This window comes from Trematomus bernacchii, unplaced genomic scaffold (assembly GCF_902827165.1).
Source record: "Trematomus bernacchii unplaced genomic scaffold, fTreBer1.1, whole genome shotgun sequence".
NCBI lineage: Eukaryota > Metazoa > Chordata > Actinopteri > Perciformes > Nototheniidae > Trematomus > Trematomus bernacchii.
Genome location: NW_022987607.1, coordinates 3,578,175 through 3,600,849, shown reverse-complemented (window position 1 = coordinate 3,600,849; position 22,675 = coordinate 3,578,175). Strand labels below are relative to the sequence as shown.

The 22,675-nt window shown below is 40.7% G+C and overlaps 1 protein-coding gene across 2 annotated transcripts in view; it reads left to right on the top strand.

Annotated features, from left to right (window-relative positions):
- The first annotated feature begins 802 nt into the window (after positions 1 to 802).
- col22a1 (collagen, type XXII, alpha 1) overlaps positions 803 to 22,675 on the top strand; it is an 82,831-nt gene continuing 60,958 nt past the window's right edge. Inside the window, exons 1-11 of one of the 2 annotated variants that reach the window (XM_034130992.1) lie at positions 803 to 933; positions 4,556 to 4,704; positions 5,372 to 5,938; positions 11,535 to 11,615; positions 17,234 to 17,345; positions 18,349 to 18,472; positions 19,260 to 19,535; positions 21,036 to 21,116; positions 21,943 to 22,059; positions 22,175 to 22,219; positions 22,329 to 22,391. In XM_034130992.1, coding sequence (XP_033986883.1) covers positions 4,614 to 4,704; positions 5,372 to 5,938; positions 11,535 to 11,615; positions 17,234 to 17,345; positions 18,349 to 18,472; positions 19,260 to 19,535; positions 21,036 to 21,116; positions 21,943 to 22,059; positions 22,175 to 22,219; positions 22,329 to 22,391 — 1,557 coding nt within the window. In that variant the 5' untranslated portion in view covers positions 803 to 933; positions 4,556 to 4,613. The remainder of the gene's footprint in view (positions 934 to 4,555; positions 4,705 to 5,371; positions 5,939 to 11,534; positions 11,616 to 17,233; positions 17,346 to 18,348; positions 18,473 to 19,259; positions 19,536 to 21,035; positions 21,117 to 21,942; positions 22,060 to 22,174; positions 22,220 to 22,328; positions 22,392 to 22,675) is intronic. The other variant, XM_034130993.1, reaches the window with a different exon arrangement.

The following is a 22,675-nucleotide window of genomic DNA, read 5'->3' as shown; positions in this document are numbered from 1 at the left end:
ACCTGTACTTTCTACTTCTCACATTTCCCAAACAGGCTGGTTCCTTTAGTTTGAATGTGTGTTTGGTGGCGTGATCATTATTATTTAGAGTCATTGCGTGCCTATTGATTTGAACACGATCCGTGTATCCATCATTTCCTGGTCTTCTCTAAAGAAGAGGGACCAATGAAAACGTTGTCATGTTGCCGTTGTTCAGCATGGAAACATTCATTAGCTAACAATGACATTATTGTTCTATTAATATAAAGGGAGGTCAGGTACTCTTTAAAACAGCTGCTAGTTATGGGTACTTTTTACTGAAGTACATTTCAAAGCCCTCTTTACTTTTACTCGAGTAAAGAAGTTTAGTCAGTACTTCTACTTTTACCAGAGTGTTTTTAAACACGAGTATCCGTACTTCTACTTGAGTAAAGAATGTGTGTACTTTTGCCATCTTTGCAAAGACCGGACAATTTGGGCGGGTTGACAAGAAGCCATGCCTGTTTCTTTTGATGGGTGCAGCTTTAAAGCAGAGGGAAGGAAAAAAAGGCCCAAAATATCCAGAAAGTTGCGTCTATAATTGGCTGCGCCTCTCAGCCTTTTTTTATGTGTGAGCACAGCCCAGTGAAGAACAGTAGAAGCCACTTGCTCCCCCAGTGAAACCCTACACTCCCTCCCCCCCCCCACACACACTGCTCCCTCCCACTCTGTCCCACAAGGTTGCTGAAGCTCACCTCACCTCACTTTTTGACAACACTGTACACTGGATTGTCTCCCTGGATTAAATGATAATCTATTTGTGATTTTTTGACGCGTGCAGGGGGAGATATCTTGGATTATTATAATCACTTAGATAATGATGCTACTCACCCGGTGCTGATTCAGGGTGTGACAGCTGGAGGCAGAGAGAGAGAGAAACACCTCAGGAACGCTCACTAACAAGTGAAAGGACAGGTAAGAAAACAATTAGCATCATAAACTCTGATTTCCACCCTTAAATACATATTATTTTTTAGCATTTTTGAGTTGTTGGCATGCTTTTTTTGAACCCACAGAGGATTGTCAGATAACAGACTTTTTTCTCTTTGGTTGCACGTGAAAAAAAAAGAAGCTGTTTCTGTTTTTTACATTTTGGGAATGACAGATGTGGAGCTTCTGCTTTAGACATCTATTGCATTCCCAGGTTTCACCTTAGAGAGAGGAAGTGGAAACGGGCCTGATGATACACACTCACCGTTTGTAAGGAATCTGGCCTCAGGTTCAAATGTTGACAGAAGCAAAGCAGCTTGTTTTCAGCTTTACCTCGGATACTGTTTCTGCTTATAATATCAAGAATTGATTCAGTGCAGCACTGGGAGAGACGTACAGTGCATTTAAATGTGATCAGAGATGAAAGAGAGACAAATTAGAATATGTACGACTTGCGCAAAGTTGGGTAAAGTGGATTAGGAGCATGAATACAAATCGTGTTCATCTGCTTTCATTGGGCGGCTGAGATTTTTTTATATTCCATTGAAGTCTCTGTGCTGAATCTCTGAGATGTTAAATGCGAATTAATTGGGGCAATTAGAGTGATTCAGCTAGTATGCCTATTATGCTCATTATTAGTACCAGTGGAACCAAAGTAGCAGAAATAACCCAGTGGAGAATCAGATAAGGAAACTTGTATCTGGAGGCCAAAGCACTTTTCACAGTAAATAATGCACTCTCTATTTCACAGACTATAGGCCAAGCCACAGTCCACAGGTTGCTGTTTTTAAATTGTCCGTTTCCTGGAATAATGTTCCGCCTAAATCCCTTTCTATTTCAGTTATACACACATGCAATCACTTTAATTACATAATACACTTTCATACTAGGTCTACTGTATGTTAAGCCCCAGAACTGAACTCACCTGACCTTTGAAACAGGTGAAATGTATGAGTTTATATCAACAAAGCACAGTCAAATTGAATCACATAACTTCTGAATGATTAAACCCAAATATAAGGTTAACATCAACTTAAAAAATAAATACAAACATGATCATTTTTGTCAAGAGTTAGATGAGAAGATTGACTCCATTTATATAAAGCTTCAGCAAGGAGAGGGTTAGCTTAGCTTAGCATAAGTAGGCTAAACAGCAAGCATCTGTCCAATGAAAAATATCTGTTGCTAATACAAACCTAGGTTCATGTATTAACCCTTTGTTTTGGGTATATTTACATTTGGGGACAACAAAAAGTATGTAAAAAAAGAAATGTGTGGTTTTACAGGAGGTTATATGTTTGAGGTCTAATCGTGGTCGCAAATTAAGTCAATCTGCTCAACTAAGCATGTATTAAGACAAACTGGATACTGTATTCAATCATGGAGCCTTGTTTGTTTCTCTAAAAGTTGCTCACTGGGTGCATGCTATAAAAAAAAAGCCTCTATATTGGAGCTTTATCATTGTAAAAGCCTCCAGTGTTGGCTCCGTGCACACATGGATGGACAAAGTACTAGTTTGGCTTCTCTAAATCACTAAACTTGTGATGCTTAAAAAAAAAACGTTATTCTCTGTCTTACAGCCACTCCTTTCCAAGATTATGTATACATGCAAAAAACCTTTAATGCCAGTGTGCATCATGTAATGATTGCTAACATTGCAATACCTGGCGCGGCCACAAGGCCAGAATAGCTTCATGTGTCTCAGTCCGCTCTTGATTTTAATGCTTTAAAGTGGACCTATCATGCTATATTTGAATAATATAGTGTAGGACCATACCTATATAAGGCATATTTATACTTTTTTTTTTTCAAAATACCAAACAGATCATGCATTTTAGCCATGCCTCATTTCGCTCAATTTAAAAAATGTTAGCTCTGTTTTAGCAAGGGCTGATTCAGTGAGAACAGCACCACCTACAGGCCTGGCATATGTACTACAGCGTCTCCAGCGCTTTCTAACGGCAATGGCCGTGGCTGTCTCCTCCTGATTGGTGGAGTTGGCCCAATAGCCGTAGCGCCACCGTCCTGACGTCAGGACAGTGTTCAAATCTGGATCAGTTTTTATCAGATCCGTTGCAGCCCCTTTTTTAGAGATTTGGGTATGGAGGAAAATAGAGAGGGTTGTGTTTTCTGACACTTGGTGAGTTCCCTGGAACACCGGGGACACATATTCATGTAGAAAAGACGTACAAAAGTGCATTTTGCATGATAGGTCCCCTTTAAGCCAAGATAAAGCACGTAACCCTTATTTTCAATTCATTTTTACACCTCAGCTTTTTTTCGTATAACTAACAAGCTTTAACATGGACAGAGCTAGGCTAACAGTTTGCCCCTGTTCCACTCTTTATGCTAACATATGCTAACTGTCTCAGAAACGTAAGTAGTACCGATTGTCTCTCCTAACTCTCGACAAGAAAGCAAATAAAAGCTTTTTGAAATGTCAACGTTTCCTTTAAATACATTATATTAAACACATTCTGTACAGCAGCCAGTTGGTTTGAAAGCATTTAGAAAACACCTATTTACCATAATTCAATGGACATGTCAGGAAGCGCAGAGAGGCGATGATGTATGGAGAAGAACTATTCAGAACTCAAGGGACTTGTGTTATTTATTTCCAAGTCATGCATATCTCAGACTTTCCTCTTCCTCCCCCAGTGCCCCCCGCAATGAAACAATCTAACAGTCACGATGAGTCCTTGTTATGGCTACGGTCAGTCAAACATCAGCCCTAAAGGCTCGCATCACAACCACCGGTGTACAATAAGAGCAAGAATAGTTTTGTGTTTATATAAACGGTTTCTGTCAGTGCCACCCAGGCACAACGGCCTCGTAAATGAATCCAACAGAGGCTGAGTTATCGGTCCTTTGCAACATCTTAATGTATAGAAAGCTGCATAAATGTCCCTCTAGCAGCTCCAAATGACAACTACAGGCACCTGCAAGGAACTTTAATTCATCAGTATGGAGAAGTTTTCCAGTGCAACATCAGCATACTCCCAACTTTCTTATTTTACTGTCTTGTGGGTGGATATGGTAAAAAGAATTGTATGGCTGTAAGTTCCAACAATCTTCAGTGAGTCCAATTTTCTCTGGATGAAGTATTCACTTGCTGCTGTAGAGAGATGTGTATTTCAGTCCAAGGGTTTAATTATCCCGTCCTGAGAATGGAGAACATTTCCTGCCAGCCTCCATACCAGAAAGAAATTCACACAGGGGACACAAGAAAACCTGGACAATAGGTGGGATGAGATAGAGAGTTCTTTTTTAGTTTGGAGGACCTTATACAAGACATTTCTTAAAGTGCAAAATGCAATCTGAAATCAACCTTCCACAAGTCCCTTCTCAATATGTAGTAGAGATGTGAGAGTAGTTCTTGTAAGAGTCCTGCTTCTTGCACAACAGGAAGTGTTTCATCCACTTTGGTTGCGCTGTTGGAAAGAAATAATCGAAAATCCTGTTCGCCAAGGGACAGCTTGGAAAACAGGATTTCGATTGTGAAATGTCTTAAAGGTCTGTTGTACATTTGCAAAGTAGCTCTCTGTAGTGGCTGCTGCGTGAGGCCTTGTAATAGCATTGTTGATGTTTCCACTGACCTTTTCCGCAGACTGGACAGCTTGATGGTGATAATAAGCTAAACTAAACAGACCCAAACCGAGGCCGAGATGGAATTACGACTGGGATGTAGGATCACCCTGGTCTTGGTCATCCTCGCCTTGACTCTTTCCGGAGAGACGGTGGAAGCACAGAGGGCAGGTAAGACCATTATCAAGGACCCGGATCCAAGTACACTTGACCCCAAAGTCAAGTTTGTTTGAAAAGTCTGAACATTGTTTACTGTACCTTGGCACGGTGCATTGATCTGTGACAGGGTTTACTCAAAAAGGTGGTTTCAAGTAAGATTCATGGTATACTTCTGTACCAGCTACATGTTGGCTCCCTGCACACATGGATGGACAACGTGATAGTTTGGCTTCTCTAAATCACTAAACTTGTGAAGCTAAAAAAAAACGTTATTCTCTGTGCCACTCCTTTCCAAGATTGTGTATGCAAAAAAGCTTTAAGGCTACGGCTAGTGTTCATCATGTGATGATTGCCAAAATTGCAATACCCGAGTAAACTTGACCCCAAAGTCTAGTTTGTTTGAAAAATGTGAACATTGTTTACTGTACCTGTACCGGGTTTACTCAAAAAGGTTTCAAGTCAGATTCATGGGTTCTCAGGTATACTTCTGTACCTACTACATACACAAATGTCTCTGTCAAACGGAGATGATTGTGTTAGTGTACTCAGGTATGAATCCTCATGGGACAATTGAACTCGGGGCAGGGTACAATCAATCGTGCCCAATATGAAAACACTGTATTGTATCGAGCTTGTATTTATAGTTTTTTGACTAAATCCTCTTGTATTTTATTGGCAGGATGTAAGAATGTCCACTATGACTTAGCGTTCATCCTTGATACCTCGTCCAGTGTTGGAAGAGAGAACTTTGAGAAGATCCGACAATGGGTGTCCAACATTGTCGACTCTTTCGATGTGGCACCAGACAAGACCAGAGTAGCCGTGGTTCGCTACAGCGACACGCCCACCACTGAGTTCACTTTGAGCAAACACAGGTCCCTGGAGGATGTGAAGCGAGCTGCCAGCGAAATAGTTTACCGGGGGGGAAATACAATGACCGGGGACGCTATCAGCTACACCACCAACAACATCTTCACGGAGCGAAACGGAGCCAGACCGAAAGCCAGAGGCATTCAGAGGGTGGCCATCCTTCTCACAGATGGTCTGAGCCAGGATTACGTTTTGGAGCCCTCCAAAGCCGCTGCCGCTGCCGGCATCAGGATGTTCGCCGTGGGGATCGGAGAGGCGCTGAAGGTGGAGCTGGAGGAGATCGCGGCCGAGCCAAAGAACGCCCACGTCTTCTATGTGACGGACTTCAATGCCATCGACAAGATCAGAGGCAGGCTGAGGAGGAGGCTGTGTGAGAGTAAGTCAACACACTGGCTCAGGGCCAACACATCACCCACAATGCATGCCACATGGCTTCTGTTTGAAGCCTCACTTTACAGAGCAGGCCTCACCCTGAACGTGCACTTAATCAAATAAGACTCTTATTTTAACCTTTAGGCGCTATTTGGAGGAAAAAGACCCTAACCACGAAACCCCACCCCAACCACAAAGCACTGCGGCACATGTACACATTGCTATCATGGCTGAGTGAATATGAAGCGTGTGAGGGGCGTGATGCGAGAATTGGTTTGCAGATGACACTTTTCTAACCAAGACATTTCTGTGGTGGAGCTGCCTCTTTGACTGCTGCTCTGCTGCAGAGGTGTTTAGCACTGGAAAGCCTGTCTTAAGCTAACCTCAATGGTTTTCCACCAGTGTGATGAGAACATCTTTCAACACAGGATTAGAAAGTAGCTCACAAAGTTAAAATCATTTGCAAAAATCGGCTTAGAAATGCAGCTTTATGTTGTCTGCTATAGCTGTGAAGAAGACGAAGTGAAGAAGTATTTTGGTGTGAGTGTTTTCATAAAGAAGATGGATGCTTTGCTCTCCAACACTTACATTCCTGCCTAAAATTAGCCAGACAGGAAAGAAAAGGATGCCATGAAGGGAAATGACATGATTACATGGTTTAGTGCACGGATGAGCAAAGACAAACTCTCAACTGTTCAAAGTTGTCAAGTTTGACGAAAGCAAAAAGTGAAGATTCCTCTGAAGAAAGTAGTGATTGAGACTCTTTTAGGGACATATCATCTTTCTGGTGCAAGGCCACTGACCTTTGACCGTGCTCCTTGACTCCATAGATCAGGGCTATTCAATTGGCGGCCCGCGGGCCAAATCCGGCCCCGGGGTGATATTTACTGGCCCTTTGAGTATAATGTTAAAAAGTAATACATTTTTTTTTTTTAAAGATTTTTTTTTTGTGCCATAGTGCCTTTATTCCAGAGAGGGTGTTACATTGAGAGATAGAGGGGTAGACAATGCTTGAAAACTTCGACGGGCTCGGGTTTCGAACCCACCTACTATACTGTAGTGACAACTCCTGTCATTGATTGCATCTCTGCGTGAATGATTAGATAATTTCACCTAAATGAAATCAAATGAAACATGTAGGCCTACTGAGTTCTGAACTTGCCATTTAGATCTATAAAGGCCTTGGGGCTATGTTGTTTGATTGAATTAAACACAATATATGCACTCCACTATGCTGTTGTAGTATTTACTGTATCTGAAGCTCTTAAATATGATTGCTCATATTTCAAGCCATCTTTTTCCCGGCCCCTTGCTTTGGATCATTTTCATCAACCGGCCCCATTCCTAACTAATTGAATAGCCCTGCCATAGATGTTCAATCCGTCAACTAATAATGTCTTAAAATCTGCCTCGCAAGCAAGTTCAGGGTTCAGTATAACTCACCAAAGTCTAAATTTACCAAGACAGAGAGTCCCAGTGTTTTTCTTTCTCTAATCTCTAAAGTCACCACGACCGAGTCTCTAAGTATATCAGTGGTCAGAACAACTGGCTCACTGAGCGATGCAAGTTATTTTCTCCCAGAAAATTATAGCTCTAATGTTTCAAGTGCAGCCTCTCCAGTGTCCATGCTGAACGTTTTCACCTTTTAATCTTTAGGTATAAAAATGGACGCTACTTATTATGTGCTGAACTGATTCATTAGAGCATGTGTGGCCTGGCTTACCCATGTGTGTCTCTTTAAATAGTCCTAAGAAGACAAAAATGTTCCAGTAAATGAATGAACTAATTATTTTACACCTCCGCTGTGTTAAATCTCTTAATCCAAACTCAACCAGAGTCCTATTGATCACAACCTCACCTTTTAAAGGTCACCTATCATGCTATTTTTAGGCAATAGCATAGGTCTGAGATATATAAATATATATAAAAAACATGTCTATGAAGTGTTTTGCTGAAAATACCAAACAGATCAGCCATTCTAGCCATGCCTCATATCCCTCTATTTCACTTCCTGTTTCAAAAGTGATGATTTGGGGTATAAAGCTTTAAAAAAAAAACTATTGATAAAAAAGAAGGAGGGGTCTGAGCTCACGCGGGACCCGGCAGCTACTGTCTAAACTAAATGCTGCCGTGATGAAACGCCATATCATGGATTATCAAGGATTCTCTCTGAAACAGTATGGAGCTCAAAGGCTTTCTCTCTTGCCGGTTATACCACAAGGTGAGTTCCTTTTGATTTCCTGCTTCTTCACACACATGCTCTCCAGTACAGGTTAGCTCTGAGTGTTAGCGATGCTAATGTAAACACCGACCATATTACGTCCAAAACAGTCGAGCATTGTTTCTGATAGCAACGTCTCTGATAGGGCCGTGGGTCCACATTTCAGATATTACGTCATATCGGACGCTAATCTGGATCAGCTCCGTTGTTCCCCCGTTTTTAGAGATTTGGGTACGGAGGAAAAGAGAGAGGGTTTTATTTTCTGATGCTGCGTGAGTTCCCTGACACACCGGGGACACACCGGGGACACACCGGGGACACACCGGGGACACATGTTTATGTAGAAAAGACATCACAAAGTGCATTTTGCATGATAGGTCCCCTTTAAATTCCAGTTTCTTTAAAAGAAAAACTAAAATGGTACTCTTTGTTGTATACCAAATGCATATGTGAATGATTAGAAACAACATTGATTGATATCAAAATAAAATAAATACAAATAAATTAAAAAAAACTCCCACTTGAAGCCTTAAAGAACAAACATGTTATTTTCTAAACCTGCTATAAATGAGTAAATAAAAATAAAATGTTACTATTTCATTGAGTTAGATATTTGAACCAACCTATGACTACAAAATACTCGTTTTTATTTTTGTTATTTTAAACATACGGTGTATTTTCAAAAGGCAACTGTTTTTATTTTTCCATCTTTTACCCATAATAATACAGCGTAACTATCAATGCATTGGATCCCAAACTTGACCTGACATTACCCCAGTGACAGAAAACTCAATTCTCCAAGCTCATGTCTAACGCCTGCAGTGTGTTTAAAAAATTCAGCAGTCATAATGATGACAGTTAACGCGGGTAATAGTAGGAATGAAATATTGATGACACCTTTACTGCATTCAAAAAGGGGTGATTGTTACGTGTGAAATGCTCAAAGCTTCTGCAGAAACTACCAACCTGTGTGAGATATTCATTTCCAAAGGCAGGTTTGGCATTGCTTCCATTTTAACTCACAGCCCGATCCCTAAATTATAGCTCCAGGGCCACGAGTGCAGGGAGTAGCTCGGCTATCTAGCATGCTAAGTGCCAGGCTCGTGTGACAACACCGTCTTTAAAAAAGGAATGACGCACTTCCATTCATTCACAGAACCAGAAGGGTCATTTTTGGTAGACTCGCTGGCTTTATAAAGCATAAAGTATCTTTTCTTAGATCTTCAATTATCACTGAAAAACAAATTTAAAAAAGAAGACAGACACAAACAAGGACAAACTGTACAGCTAGAAATAAATCATGTGAAATGGAGATAGCACCTCCCGTCCAATCATTAACAAGTATGCAAGCGTTGACAGTTAAATGAACTGCTTGGATTTTCCAATTAAGCAAGGTCTGGGCTTTGCAAGGGAGAAAAGAAATGTCCACAGCGCTGTCCTCATTAAGAACAACGCAAAGGTTAAAAGCCACTCCGACATGAAGGTTTTTATAGCTATGATTTAAGGAAACTGCAGGGCTTGATAGTGGATGTTTGACAGATACTTGATCTATTAGAGAAGTCGGAGTGTCTCAATGTGATATTTTAAGCCACAGATGATATTTAGGGCTGACAGTCCAGACGCAGACAAATTGTTGGGCTGATATTGGGTTTAATGAGAAGCTCCTCTGAACAGATTGATTACACGCCGATGACAGGATGCTGATTTGCTGTCGTACATAATCAACAATATGAAAATGTATCTTCCCATGTGGGACGGGAGAGGGGGTTTTATTCAAATTCACCTTGTCACTTGAATGACAATGAATGCAAGGGATCAAAGTTATTTTCAAACACTGATGAGATTTGTCTTGATGCTTCTAAGATTTGATTTGTGCAAATACTCCAATTAGTTAATGGAGATGCGACATTAATCTCTGCTGCCTGCAGCCATGATATTTATTTTAGCTTTAAGTGGAATGCATTCTCACATAAAAGCTTTACCTAATGCTGTTGTAAAGGCACCCGAATGACGAACATGTCTTCCCACAAGCAGACATTTAAGGTTGTATTTACCCAGGTACCCAGGCTTTTTAACACCAACTAAATGCAATGGTTGTGAGAAGAAACTTTGTTTATTGCATAGACTGTAAAAGTGGTAGTAGCCAATTTGAAGACAAGCCTTGGTTTGTTGAGTACCGTTTTGAAGCCTTGAGTACGGCATTTTGCCACGTAGTTGGTCTGCAAGGTGCATCCGCAATTCTATCTCATGTATGTTAAATGGAAGCTTATTTTGGCTGGCGAAAAAAATACTTAATAAAGAGTAAACAGTCGACAACACAGCCTTTGTTGCCACATCATGCTGTATCAAAGAACACCTGAAACTAGGGGTTGCGACTATAAACTCAAAGCAATATGTTAACTAAGTTAATAAATCAAATGAAAAGTAGGGTCATTTTCTCATAGACTTCTTTACACTGGATGTTAGAGAGAATGCTGGTTTAATAAAGCACTTTCACATTGCCCTTACTTTTCAGAACACAAGGTTGTCCTTTGGTTTATCGTTCATACAATAATACAAATCAATGACTACGGTTCTAATGCTAGCATGTAAGACACAGCACTGCAATCAACTAAATGCTAAAATCAGAATGCTTACCCGCTCACAATGACAATGTTAACTGTCTAAGGCGGATGTGTTTCCTTAGTTTTGCAGGTACTTGAATTGGAGGAGGTAGAAATTGACATGAGCCAGTTTTTTTTAATTATCACAAGATAAGTATGACTGTATGTATCAAATTGCATGGCACTCCATAAAGTATAGTGGAGGAATCTCAGTCCTGGCCACAGTGGTGATTTAGGTGAACTGCCTCAATGTTTATGGCTAATAAACTATACATGATATGCAGTCTTTAGCAGTAAAGCTGGCATCTTGACACAAATAGAAAATACCCCTCCTGCCTATAAAAACATGGTGTTGCCCTTCTCCCTGTCTTCACCGTGACTGAAATATGTGTGTGTGGAAATATAAAACTGTTACTGCTCCTTGGGCTTACGGAGGTGCCTCTTGCTTTGTCGAGCCACACACTTCACTCTCTAAACATCAGACAGAAGAGATGGAGTCTGTCTGCACCGTCGCTCCTCAGATCACATATCAGTCCAGAGTGTGTGTTTCAATAACAGTACAGTTTCCTAAAACATAAAACAACTTTTATCGTTTGACCCCACAAAAAGTTTCAGAATGACTTTTCCGTGTCGCAACAACACAATTAGATGTCCAATAAGAAGACACAAGGTTAGCAATACAAGGGTTTGAACAGTTGTCTTTGTATACCCTGTGCTCCCAAAAGATCTCCCTGATTTACAGCGTGTCTAACTGAACTACTGTCTTCTCTCCTCAGATGTCCTGTGTCCAAACATGAAGGTTCAACCTGATCGGTTCAAGCCCAACAGCTCCAGTTATGGTCTTGAAGAGGTTCCAGGTATGTGCAAACTACTGCTTTTATAACGTGGACACGCAGTGCTGGCAATACTTATCAACCACAACGGCTTGCATGACATTTCATACATTTCCTACACAGGAATATCAACTTTTTATATGCAAAGAAAGTTTCCCCTCACAAGTTCCTCTATTTCTTTCTGATTGGAAACCAAATTGGTTTTATTCATGACTTGGAAAGTACATTTTCGGACACGTTCATTTTCTGTCTTGTTTTAAAACTCAATATACTTGCAAAAATAAAATGCTTGCCGAATTTAAATCACTCAGATTTTGACACTTTACATTTTAGTTTATCATTTTGCAAACCAAGCTGCTGTGTTTTAGATATTTTTGTCTATGGTCTGGTGCAGCCATTGACTTCCATCCATTGCCATACGATATGAAAAACAACTATTAACATTTGAATTGTGTTATTGATCACCCTGAATATCCACGTACACCATTTATTTGTCAAAATTGGTCCAAACATCACATATGAAATAGGCCTTTTCCCATTTTTAGGAGAAAAACACATTCATTTAAACACAAATATCCAGTTAAACCGAAAATAAAGTGTATCAAACCAGCTGTTTTCACCCTGTATCCAGTGTTCATGCTAAGCTAAGACAACATTCTGTATGTTGTACATTAATATCTATGATTAGTAAATGTATATCCCAGTCGGTAAACCATTCTCTCTGGGAGGGAAATCTGCAAACAAAACATTTTCCTTTGCGACTTTTAATGAAATGTTTGTCAGTAGAGAGTCGTCAACCCACGTTACTCTGCCATTTGGTGTTGTTATTTAATAAATTCCAAGCTGCTGTGTTTCAGGTTTCTCAGAGCTCTAGGATAGCGTTTAACCAGAAAGGTCGGATGTTGTTATAAGAGTGTCTTTTGGGGGCTCTGAATTCCTGTCTGCGTCTCCCACCCACATCCATCACACTGAGGGAGAAAACAGATGCACTGGCATGCTGGGACTCCTGCTCTGTTGAACCTCATGGAAACAGAGATGTCAGAGCGGGAAAGCTGTGTTTTGAGAGTTTGATTCTTAACACCTTTGGCTGGCACAGTGACACCTGATAATCTGTGTCAACTGATATGGGTTTTTGTAGTAAATTGCCCAATTTGTACCTGTTCTTTTTGTTTTTTTTACCAAGTTGTAGTCTGGGTTTCTTCAGAAAAAAGCTATTTTCCGGCTATAAAACATATCAGCTGTCATGGGTTACTTAACGTCCCTGAAAGCAAGACCAATGCAATTCTTATTTCACCATGAAAGAGGATTTATTCTATGAGAAATGAGAATTACATCCACAAGAATTACATCCATGATGGGGATGGATCTTACCCCTTGTTAGGAAAATATCACTCGACACCGGGATGAGAATCAATAGTCAGGTACTAATTTATTCTAAGGAGCAGAGTTAAGTCACATACAAAGGATATGGTTCAACTCACACACATGAGGTATGCTGCTCAAAGGAGCCGGAAGTAACATCAAGCTTAGTCTAAAGTCAGGAGGTACCAAACAGTGTCGTAAATCAGTTTGGCGTCATCAGGTGTCGGGAAGGCGTCGGGACATCTCTGGAAAGGCAGTGTTGCTCTTTGCCCCTCAAAGAGGAGAGGAGACAAAGTGTGTGTGCTCTCGTTGGAATCAACAACATTAATTATGCCCTGCCTTCTCCTATCTACGAAGAGGCAGCTGCAAGGTCACACAGTGCAAAGTCACACACAGTATCATGCCCATCAGAAAACCCAAAATAAAGAAGACACCTTGTATTTTCTCCAACACCCCTGAAAACTAAAACAGGCACATCTACTCCTACGGACAATTGAAAGTCACCTCATTCATCTAACCTATTTCTTTTTTATCCTGAGGAAACCAGAGCAGATGGTAAAAAAAACATGCACACATTTGATTCAAACTCCAAACAGACTTATGTGGAGTACTTTATCATCTATGCCAATCACTGAACTAAACAAAAGACTTGGCAATATAATGAAATGTCTGTAATATATTGTTCGAGGGGGCTGACATGCAGGAGAGAGCCACAGGTCGGACTCGAACCTCCGAACAGGTGTGTTTCTTTACCCTGGATGAATAGAGGTGGAGTTAAAACACTGCAGCCCTCTGATTGGTCAGAGTGAAACGTGAGGATCACCACACAGGACCTTCTGCAGAAACCCGGAACTTTCAAATAGCGGAGCTACCACCTATATTGATCACAATTGTATTATTCTTTCCGCAAATATTTCGTTTACAAAGGCACGTCGTGGTTAATGACGTAGTGCAATGTTTCTCTGTTTGGTTGCTGTTTTACGCGGCTTCGCTGTGTCGGTCAGGAAGATCTCCGCCTATAGAGACAGCGGGAAACCAAATCTAGAAAGCCAGATATATAGGAATACACCTGGGACCTAAAGTAAGTTGATATGAGTCAAACCAGCAGTTGAAATGAACCATTAGTCACGTTTCTTCACTTAAGATAAGTTAGTGTTGCTCTTTTGGTAGATAAAGCAGTCAAAAGAGCAAGTATATGAGGGTCATTGTGCAGGATAGAGTATACTCTCTATAATATATATATATATATATATATATATATATATATATATATATATATATATATATATATATACACAATACATTTGTATGTTTCTGATCAGAGCTGCCAGCATCACTTCCCACTGTCGAGACACATCAGATAATCCACATTGAGTATGTTAATTATGCTTATTATGGCGTTAACTGTAAACCACACAGAAAGTAAGGAAACATGAGATAACATCAACAGATGTTTTCGTACACAGTGTACCACTTTGTCAAATGTGCTTTAATTGGCATAACTCCTGTTGGGCTGTGTTTTGTTTGTCTTTCCAATTCAAGGCTTGTTCCACTTGGGAAATTATATGAGACGTTTTTTTTTTTTTTTGGAAACCATAAGCTGGGTTATTGTGGAATACACCATAAATATACTGTACACTATTTACTCTACTCCAGCATACCACGTGAACTGGTGCCACTTGAATCATTTTGAATCCTTTTTGACTGTAATAGAGTACGTTGATTTCTATATCGTAGCGGTTTCCAAAGTATGGTACGTGGACCACCAGGAGCTCTTGTTAAGGCCACATTTGGTCCCCAGGATGGTTCTAATTTTCCTTTGGATGTTTGCACAGTGCGAGAAAGTATAAGGAGGTTATTTGATGGCCTCTACCTACACTACAGCACAGACAGTGTGTCATCATCAGATCCCAATACTGCATTCTGCCCCAGACCGCTGTTTTCAAACACTCTGACATGACAAAAATGTCCGGGGTTTTCCCCAAAACACATAAGCTGTGTTTATTGTGAAACTCATTTGAGTGAAGTCCTTTTTTCTCCACATTTTTATAGGCACATGATGATTTTTCTCCACATGCAGATAAGTTCTTTGTCCTCACTACACCGGCTGCTCCTGTAATTATAATTGCCCAATGTTCTGTACGCCGGTGCAAAGAGAGTTTAAGTCTCCTAGAGAAATGACAAGACTATTTCACCACTGATTATGATTTGACAGCCAAGAGACCTGCGGTTTGAGTCAGACTTGTATTTATCATAGTCTAGTCTAACCCCTCAGGGTGCTGAACACTTCAGAGGCTGCAGAGCGTCTTTGTGGACTTTTCTCTCACTATCGACGACAAACTACTGCCATCTGCTCTGATCAAGAGAATGCTGTGTGTATGCTTTTTCCCTTTTTTCCCAGTCAGTGAACTCATCTGGCTTTACCCGCAGATCACCCCATTGGTCCTTTTTTCTTTAGCTGTCCAAAATAACTTTTTCAGCTTGATTATACGCTATCCACTGCCAGTCCAAATTACAGCTCTGAGCTGAAGAAGGCCCCCAAACAGCCACAGAAACTGAGTGAATGTGCTCGATGCAAGCGTGGTGACAAAGAGATTCAGGGAGGGAGGGAGGCTGTGGCTCAGTGGAAAGTGTGCTGGACTTCGAATCAGGGGGTAGCAAGTTCGAGTCCCACTGCAGTCAGCATGTCGTTGTGTCGTTGTGTCCCTGAGACACTTCACCCCAAATTGCTCCTGTGGGGATTGTCCACAGAACTCAATGTATGTTCGTCGCTTTGGATAAAAGCGTCTAACAAGTGACATGTAATTCAGAGGCCAGAGAGACTCACAGCTGTATGGCTTGAGACAGTCTGATAATCAGCAAGACCTCCTGCATTATGGCATCACCAATTCTCAAGGTGCAAGAGTTGTTCACTTGCTAAATGAGTTTGAATGGTCTCTGTAAAAGACTGTGATTCAGAAGTGAGAAAGGCATCTGTAAACAAGGTTTCTATCAGTTGATTAAAGTGGTATGTGTTCAACCTGAGATGTTGTGTTTATGTTGTGTCCTCAACATTATAACACCTGGAAAAAGACTTACACAGGTACAGATGTTTTGATTTAGTTTTGCCTCTTTAATTCATCAAAGAGCTTCTTAAAAACGTCTTTCACCTTGGAAAAATGCGAAAAAAACCAACGTTAATTTAATTGAACACCACCAAATGAATATACAAACAAGTTGAAGTTGAACACAAAGCAGAGACAGCCCCATCTACTGACCAGTAGGGGTAACTGTTGAAGATGCAAGTCAATTACTGGCCTTTAAATGAATGTAAATGTCTGGGTATTTTCCCTTTTTTAAAGTTGTATTCATGTTCAGACCTGCACAGAGAAACTTTCCCCCTGTGGAACGTGTCTATTATCGTTTCCATCCATCTGAGGCCCTTAACTGACAGACAGAGTATCAGGTGGACGTCCGACCCCCCCTCAGTTAATCCCTCTGTTAAGAAGCCTCTTGTTTTTAATGTTATGTTTCTGTTGCTCATGGTCTGTGTCTTACCACCTGTTTCCAGGCTATTTCTAATGACCTCCACTAAGCTCCTGCCAGACTCTCACATTACCACCTTAATGTTCCGGTTTCCTCCTCTGCAGATTAGTGCGCTGGTGTCCATATTCCCCACCGGAAACCTTACGTCTCGTAGATTTCGCTGCATTACTGAGGCCATGCAGGAATATGTGGAGACTGTACTCGTGCTGATGGATGACTAATGGCTCCGTCTGCTTTCAGTTGAGCTCAATGCACACACACCATGAGCAGCAGCTGGGCCGCTCTCCTCCTGCTGGCATTGCCATAGCTACAGCTCTTGTTTGTTGTACAAGGGAGTGTCCTCTATAACCACCTAAATATGACCTGTGGTGAGACCACTTCAAATGGCACTCGCAGGGCAACGTACACACACGTGCACACTCACTCTCAGAGTCGCACACAGACCCTACCAGCGATGGCAATTAGTTTTTTCCTCTGGCAGCAAATCAAACACATGTTGAATGGCAAACACACGGCCCTATTTTCCAGTCACTCAGTGATTTTAATCTCTCTCTGAGAAGCCACAAACACAGTTGCTGCAGGGTGTGGTGGGACTGACCCAGTTAAACCTCAGTATGCCCCGAGAACTCTGACAAAGACGTAACTCAACCTCAAGACATAAGAGCCTTGTGCGCCTGTTTGTGTGTGTGTGTGTGTGTGTGTGTGTGATAGAGAGAGAGAGAGTCCAACCTGGCTGTTTCACTGTGTTGCTACAGGGTTCGACCTGATGGAGTTCTTCAAAGTGAGAGACATCCTGGGGACCAGAAACGATGAAGGCCAGAGTGCTTACGTTCGCCTCGGCACCATGCCCATTGTACAGCAAACAGAGTAAGTGACCTCACTGTCATACTGCAAACAAGTGAGCATTAATCACCAATATCTTCCTATGTTGTTTCCCAAATGTGTCCTGGAGAGAGACTTCTTGAAAAGTCATCGCTTGACTCGTGATGTGTTCTTAAACTGCAGGATTGTTGGTACCTGTGTGTTATAATGATGAATCCCATCGTCAGCCAAAATTAAAACATCTGCCAGTTTATCCTAATTAGCAACCCAAAGGTTTAAAAACTGTGGAGCACTGGATGCCGAAAGTAAAATCAATTGGAAAAAATGCCAACAAGTGTAGAGTTATTTAATTCAAAAATAAATAAATAAATACAATTTCCTTAAGAAAATAATGCAAATAGCTATTCAAACACAATATTAGTGATAGAAATAATATAGTAAATCCTTAATCCTAAGCAATAACCAATTATTTAGCACAATCAGCATGGTAATGTGAGTGAGCATGGATTCTGTTCTTACATTAGAACAAATCCCAAAAGATAAAACATTGGTACATTTCAGAAAAAAACCCGCCTTTTATTTGGTTATTCCTTTTAAGATCTGTTGGTGATTAATGCCAAATAATCTGCCAAATGTCTTCTGAATAGTTAAGAAGTGATTTTAAAGTCATTGATGGAGAATCCTGTTGGGACCCTACTTTGAATATACACAATTTATGGCATTTACATGTACTTATGCATGTTTTAATTAACCTCAGAAGTCATGAAATGTTCTCAGATCCATCAGGACTTCTTACAGTCGTTGTCAAATGAAGATATTCTATACAACAGTTTTGTTCATAATCAAAATATTATGTTACTCTGCTAAGGACAAAGAGGCAATAAACTGTATAGAGACATATCATTAAAACATAGACACTGTGTTTAATTTGAAGTTTTTTACATTCAAGTCTAAACTTTAACCGGGTCACTTCTACCTTGTGTTTATCAGAAAAAGTAGAATTAAGAGCAGTTTATTGTAATACTAACAATGTGCTTGTTTTCTGTAGGGATGTGTTTCCTCAGGGTTTGCCAGATGAATACGCCTTTGTGACCACGTTCAAATTCAGGAAGACCTCAAGACGGGAAGACTGGTACCTCTGGCAGGTCTTCGACAAATATGGAATCCCACAGGTGGGTCTGCCGAATGTAAACAGTAGTAAATATGACTATTACTGTATGTGTCTGGATTTAGACAATTACTATGTCAACTCAGAATAGACTCTCCTCACCAACTGTTCAGATCTTTTTTTAAATCATTGGGCATAGAAAGAGGGAAAATGTGTATTTAAAGACATTAGATTTAGACTCCCAGTCATGCTTTTTAAATGCAATGTTATTATTACTATCTGTAATACTATCATGATTGTGTTAAGCTAATATTTGAGACGACATTTCTACACTTTGTACATCAAGTACGCAAATCATTTTGAAGTTAAGGAAGCTTTACTGCAGTTTAAATTGTAATGTAATGGTTTTGTATCGGTCTCCAATATAAGCGGTATTGAGCGATCTTGAATTAATATCTACTTAAAGCACCAAAAGTAGTCATTATGCACATATATTATATTACTGTATTAAAATGATTGATTACATAATATGGACATATTGCAGCTGGTGAATAGCGCGATTATTTTAAATTCTTTATAGACTTCTGAGTAGCTTGTGAATTCCCCCTGGAGATCATTAAAGTCTTTAATAAAACATCATAATTCACTTTTTGGAATAGAAGAACAAAGTAGCAGTGAATAGAAATACTCAAGGAGCGAACAGGCACATCAAGATAAGATAAGAAGTATTTTATTGATCCCAATTTCAGTGTGGAATAAACAAATACAAAATTATAAAAATTTAATAAAAACTGTAATTGACTGCCTGTATTTCCCCCCTCCTATCTTTAACATGTCCTGTGTCTCTCCAGGTGTCGATACGTCTGGACGGAGAGAACAAAGCGGTGGAATATAACGCCGTCGGCCTGATCAAAGACGCGGTCCGAGCCGTGTTCAAGAACCCTGAAGTCGACAACCTGTTCGACCGCAACTGGCACAAGATCGCCATGAGCGTGGAGGCCAAGTCCGTGTCTCTGTATCTGGACTGCAAACTGATCCAGACTCTGCCCATCGGGGACCGCGAGGACATCGACATCCAGGGGAAGACTGTGATCGGGAAGAGGCTATACGACAGCGTGCCCATCGATGTGAGTCTTTGTGGTTTAATAGTTAAAGGTCACCTATTATGCAAAATCCACTTCTTCATGTCTCTTCTACATCAACATGTGTCCCCTCTTCTTCATGTCTCTTCTACATCAACATGTGTCCCCTCTTCTTCATGTCTCTTCTACATCAACATGTGTCCCCTCTTCTTCATGTCTCTTCTTCATCAACATGTGTCCCCTCTTTCTCATGTCTCTTCTACATCAACATGTGTCCCCTCTTCCTCATGTCTCTTCTACATCAACATGTGTCCCCTCTTCTTCATGTCTCTTCTTCATCAACATGTGTCCCCTCTTCTTCATGTCTCTTCTACATCAACATGTGTCCCCTCTTCTTCATGTCTCTTCTTCATCAACATGTGTCCCCTCTTCTTCATGTCTCTTCTACATCAACATGTGTCCCCTCTTCCTCATGTCTCTTCTTCATCAACATGTGTCCCCTCTTCTTCATGTCTCTTCTTCATCAACATGTGTCCCCTCTTCTTCATGTCTCTTCTTCATCAACATGTGTCCCCTCTTCTTCATGTCTCTTCTTCATCAACATGTGTCCCCTCTTCTTCATGTCTCTTCTTCATCAACATGTGTCCCCTCTTCTTCATGTCTCTTCTTCATCAACATGTGTCCCCTCTTCTTCATGTCTCTTCTTCATCAACATGTGTCCCCTCTTCTTCATGTCTCTTCTACATCAACATGTGTCCCCTCTTCTTCATGTCTCTTCTACATCAACATGTGTCCCCTCTTCTTCATGTCTCTTCTTCATCAACATGTGTCCCCTCTTCTTCATGTCTCTTCTTCATCAACATGTGTCCCCTCTTCTTCATGTCTCTTCTTCATCAACATGTGTCCCCTCTTCTTCATGTCTCTTCTACATCAACATGTGTCCCCTCTTCTTCATGTCTCTTCTACATCAACATGTGTCCCCTCTTCTTCATGTCTCTTCTTCATCAACATGTGTCCCCTCTGTGGAAAGAGACTCTGAAAGTTTCAGGAACAAAGATTCTCTCTCTTTTTGATCCATTTCTATAAAAACCTGTCTGAAAATGAGCTGATCAGATTTTGGCCACTTGATGATGTCATAACGATGTTTTGTCTTGTGTAACCATTAGCCAATCACCAACCAAGGTAACCCCCCCCCCCCCCCCCCCTTATCACCTGAATCTCCTCCTAGAGCACCATTGAGTTCTTTGTAACCAAATCTCTCTCAGAGGGGCGTGGGGAGGGGCTCCTTATTTTCATCTAAAGTAACAGACAGAGAATCAGCACTTTGGAAACAGGGCTGAAACAGAGGGGATTATGGGTAATGCTGCAATGATCTGTTTGGTGTTTCAGCCAATCAGAGACAGGCTCTGTATATATCTGAGACCTGTAATATATTGATGAAAAACAGTATAATAGGGGACCTTTAAGTGATAGATCGCCACTCCTGAGCGATTGTTATGTGTTATTGTCTTGAGGTTTATATCAATTATCTGTGTGTTCGTGCAGTTTGACCTCCAGAGGATGATGATCTACTGTGACTCCAAGCATGCAGAGCTGGAAACCTGCTGTGATATTCCCGATGGACCTGTGAGTAGATCTGGTTCTGATCGCAGGTTACTTTAACTCAGTAAGCAGCACTGTCTTCTTTCCCAAGCTAGATTTTAATTTAAAACACTTTTCAGCTTGTAGACACACAACTTAGTTGACATGAGCGTTCACTATTTAGCTTTGTTAGCTTCTGAAGCTAATATGACAACAGAGTAAAAGGGCTGATCATTTGGGAATGAACTCATAATTTCCATCATTAAAGCAACAAATTATACAAAAAGCATTCTCAGAGATCACAAAGTCATACCTTTTCAAGAAAAAACGTTGGAAATTCTGTGAAAGTAATCGCGAATGTTGTTATTGTTCCTTTACACAAACCATCAAAGCCTTTTTTAATAAGCAAATAAGGTGTTATTCCCACATTTTAACCAATTTCTAACAAAAGATTAATGAGCCGAATCTACACTGATGACTTCCAAGGTGTCGTGTAAGCCGTTTACTGTCCACCCGATACTTCTGATAGTCATTTAATTTGACCATAACTCAGACTAGAAATATTGTACAAGTCTATCTAAACTAAAACTATTATTTAGAAACCAAATCATTAATGGTTATGAGCAGGACCTGTGAACTCATACTTGTTATTTCTTGTCATTGTAAAAGTGATTTATTTTTTGGAGGGTTAGGGTTATGTTTGTTTACAACATGACGCTGATGACGATGACCTAATCTTTAATTTTCGGACCAGAAAAGTATTTGTTAAGCTTCTTCTTGCCCCTGTTGAACATGACCGAGACTATTTGAGAGTTTATTTATTTGAACACTAAAACACTAAATAGAGAAATTACTAATCCTATCATTTCAGTGCCCTAAGAAAGTGGTTACAGAAGCCCCCCCCCTGGAGATCCCCACCCCCACACCGGCTGCAGTGGAGCAGAAAAGAGGCCCTGAAGCGAACTGCTCGTGCCCAGAGGGAGAAAAGGTAAAGCCCCCCCCCTACTCCAGCAGTCTTTATCCCCATCTTTTAGTTTCACAGATGAGTGGGAATCCTTTCTGAAATGGCTTTCCAAAGACGTCTCTATTTTCATTTCTCACAGGGAGCTATCGGTGTGCCCGGTGTTGCAGGACCTAAGGGTGATAAGGTCATCTACCGTTGCCTTTAAGTACTAGTGTGTGTGTGAAAGAATACAAATTCATTGTGTTTCACAGTGTGTTCAACTTTTTTTACTTTGGTGAACGTACGCTTTTCAGGGTGTCTCTGGCCCTAAGGGCGGCGTCGGAACGTCTGGAGTCAAAGGAGCAAAAGGAGAAACTGTATGAAAACCTAAAGTGTTTATTTACAAGCGTGGTTTTTGTTTTAATGGAGAAACATTGTTCAGTTATGAAGTTTCAGTTCATAGAGTGGTGCAGGAATGAGTCCAACAACCCGGAAAAGAGTTAGCATTTTACCATTTCTCAAAGTCCTTAAAAATAAGATCTGTGGTTAACAGAAGCTGAACAGATTTTAATGTTTTGTTCTAAGACATAAAGAAGACATCAAATCGACATCAATAAGATGAAACACTCCACTGGTGAAAGGGTCTAAACGTCATCACAAC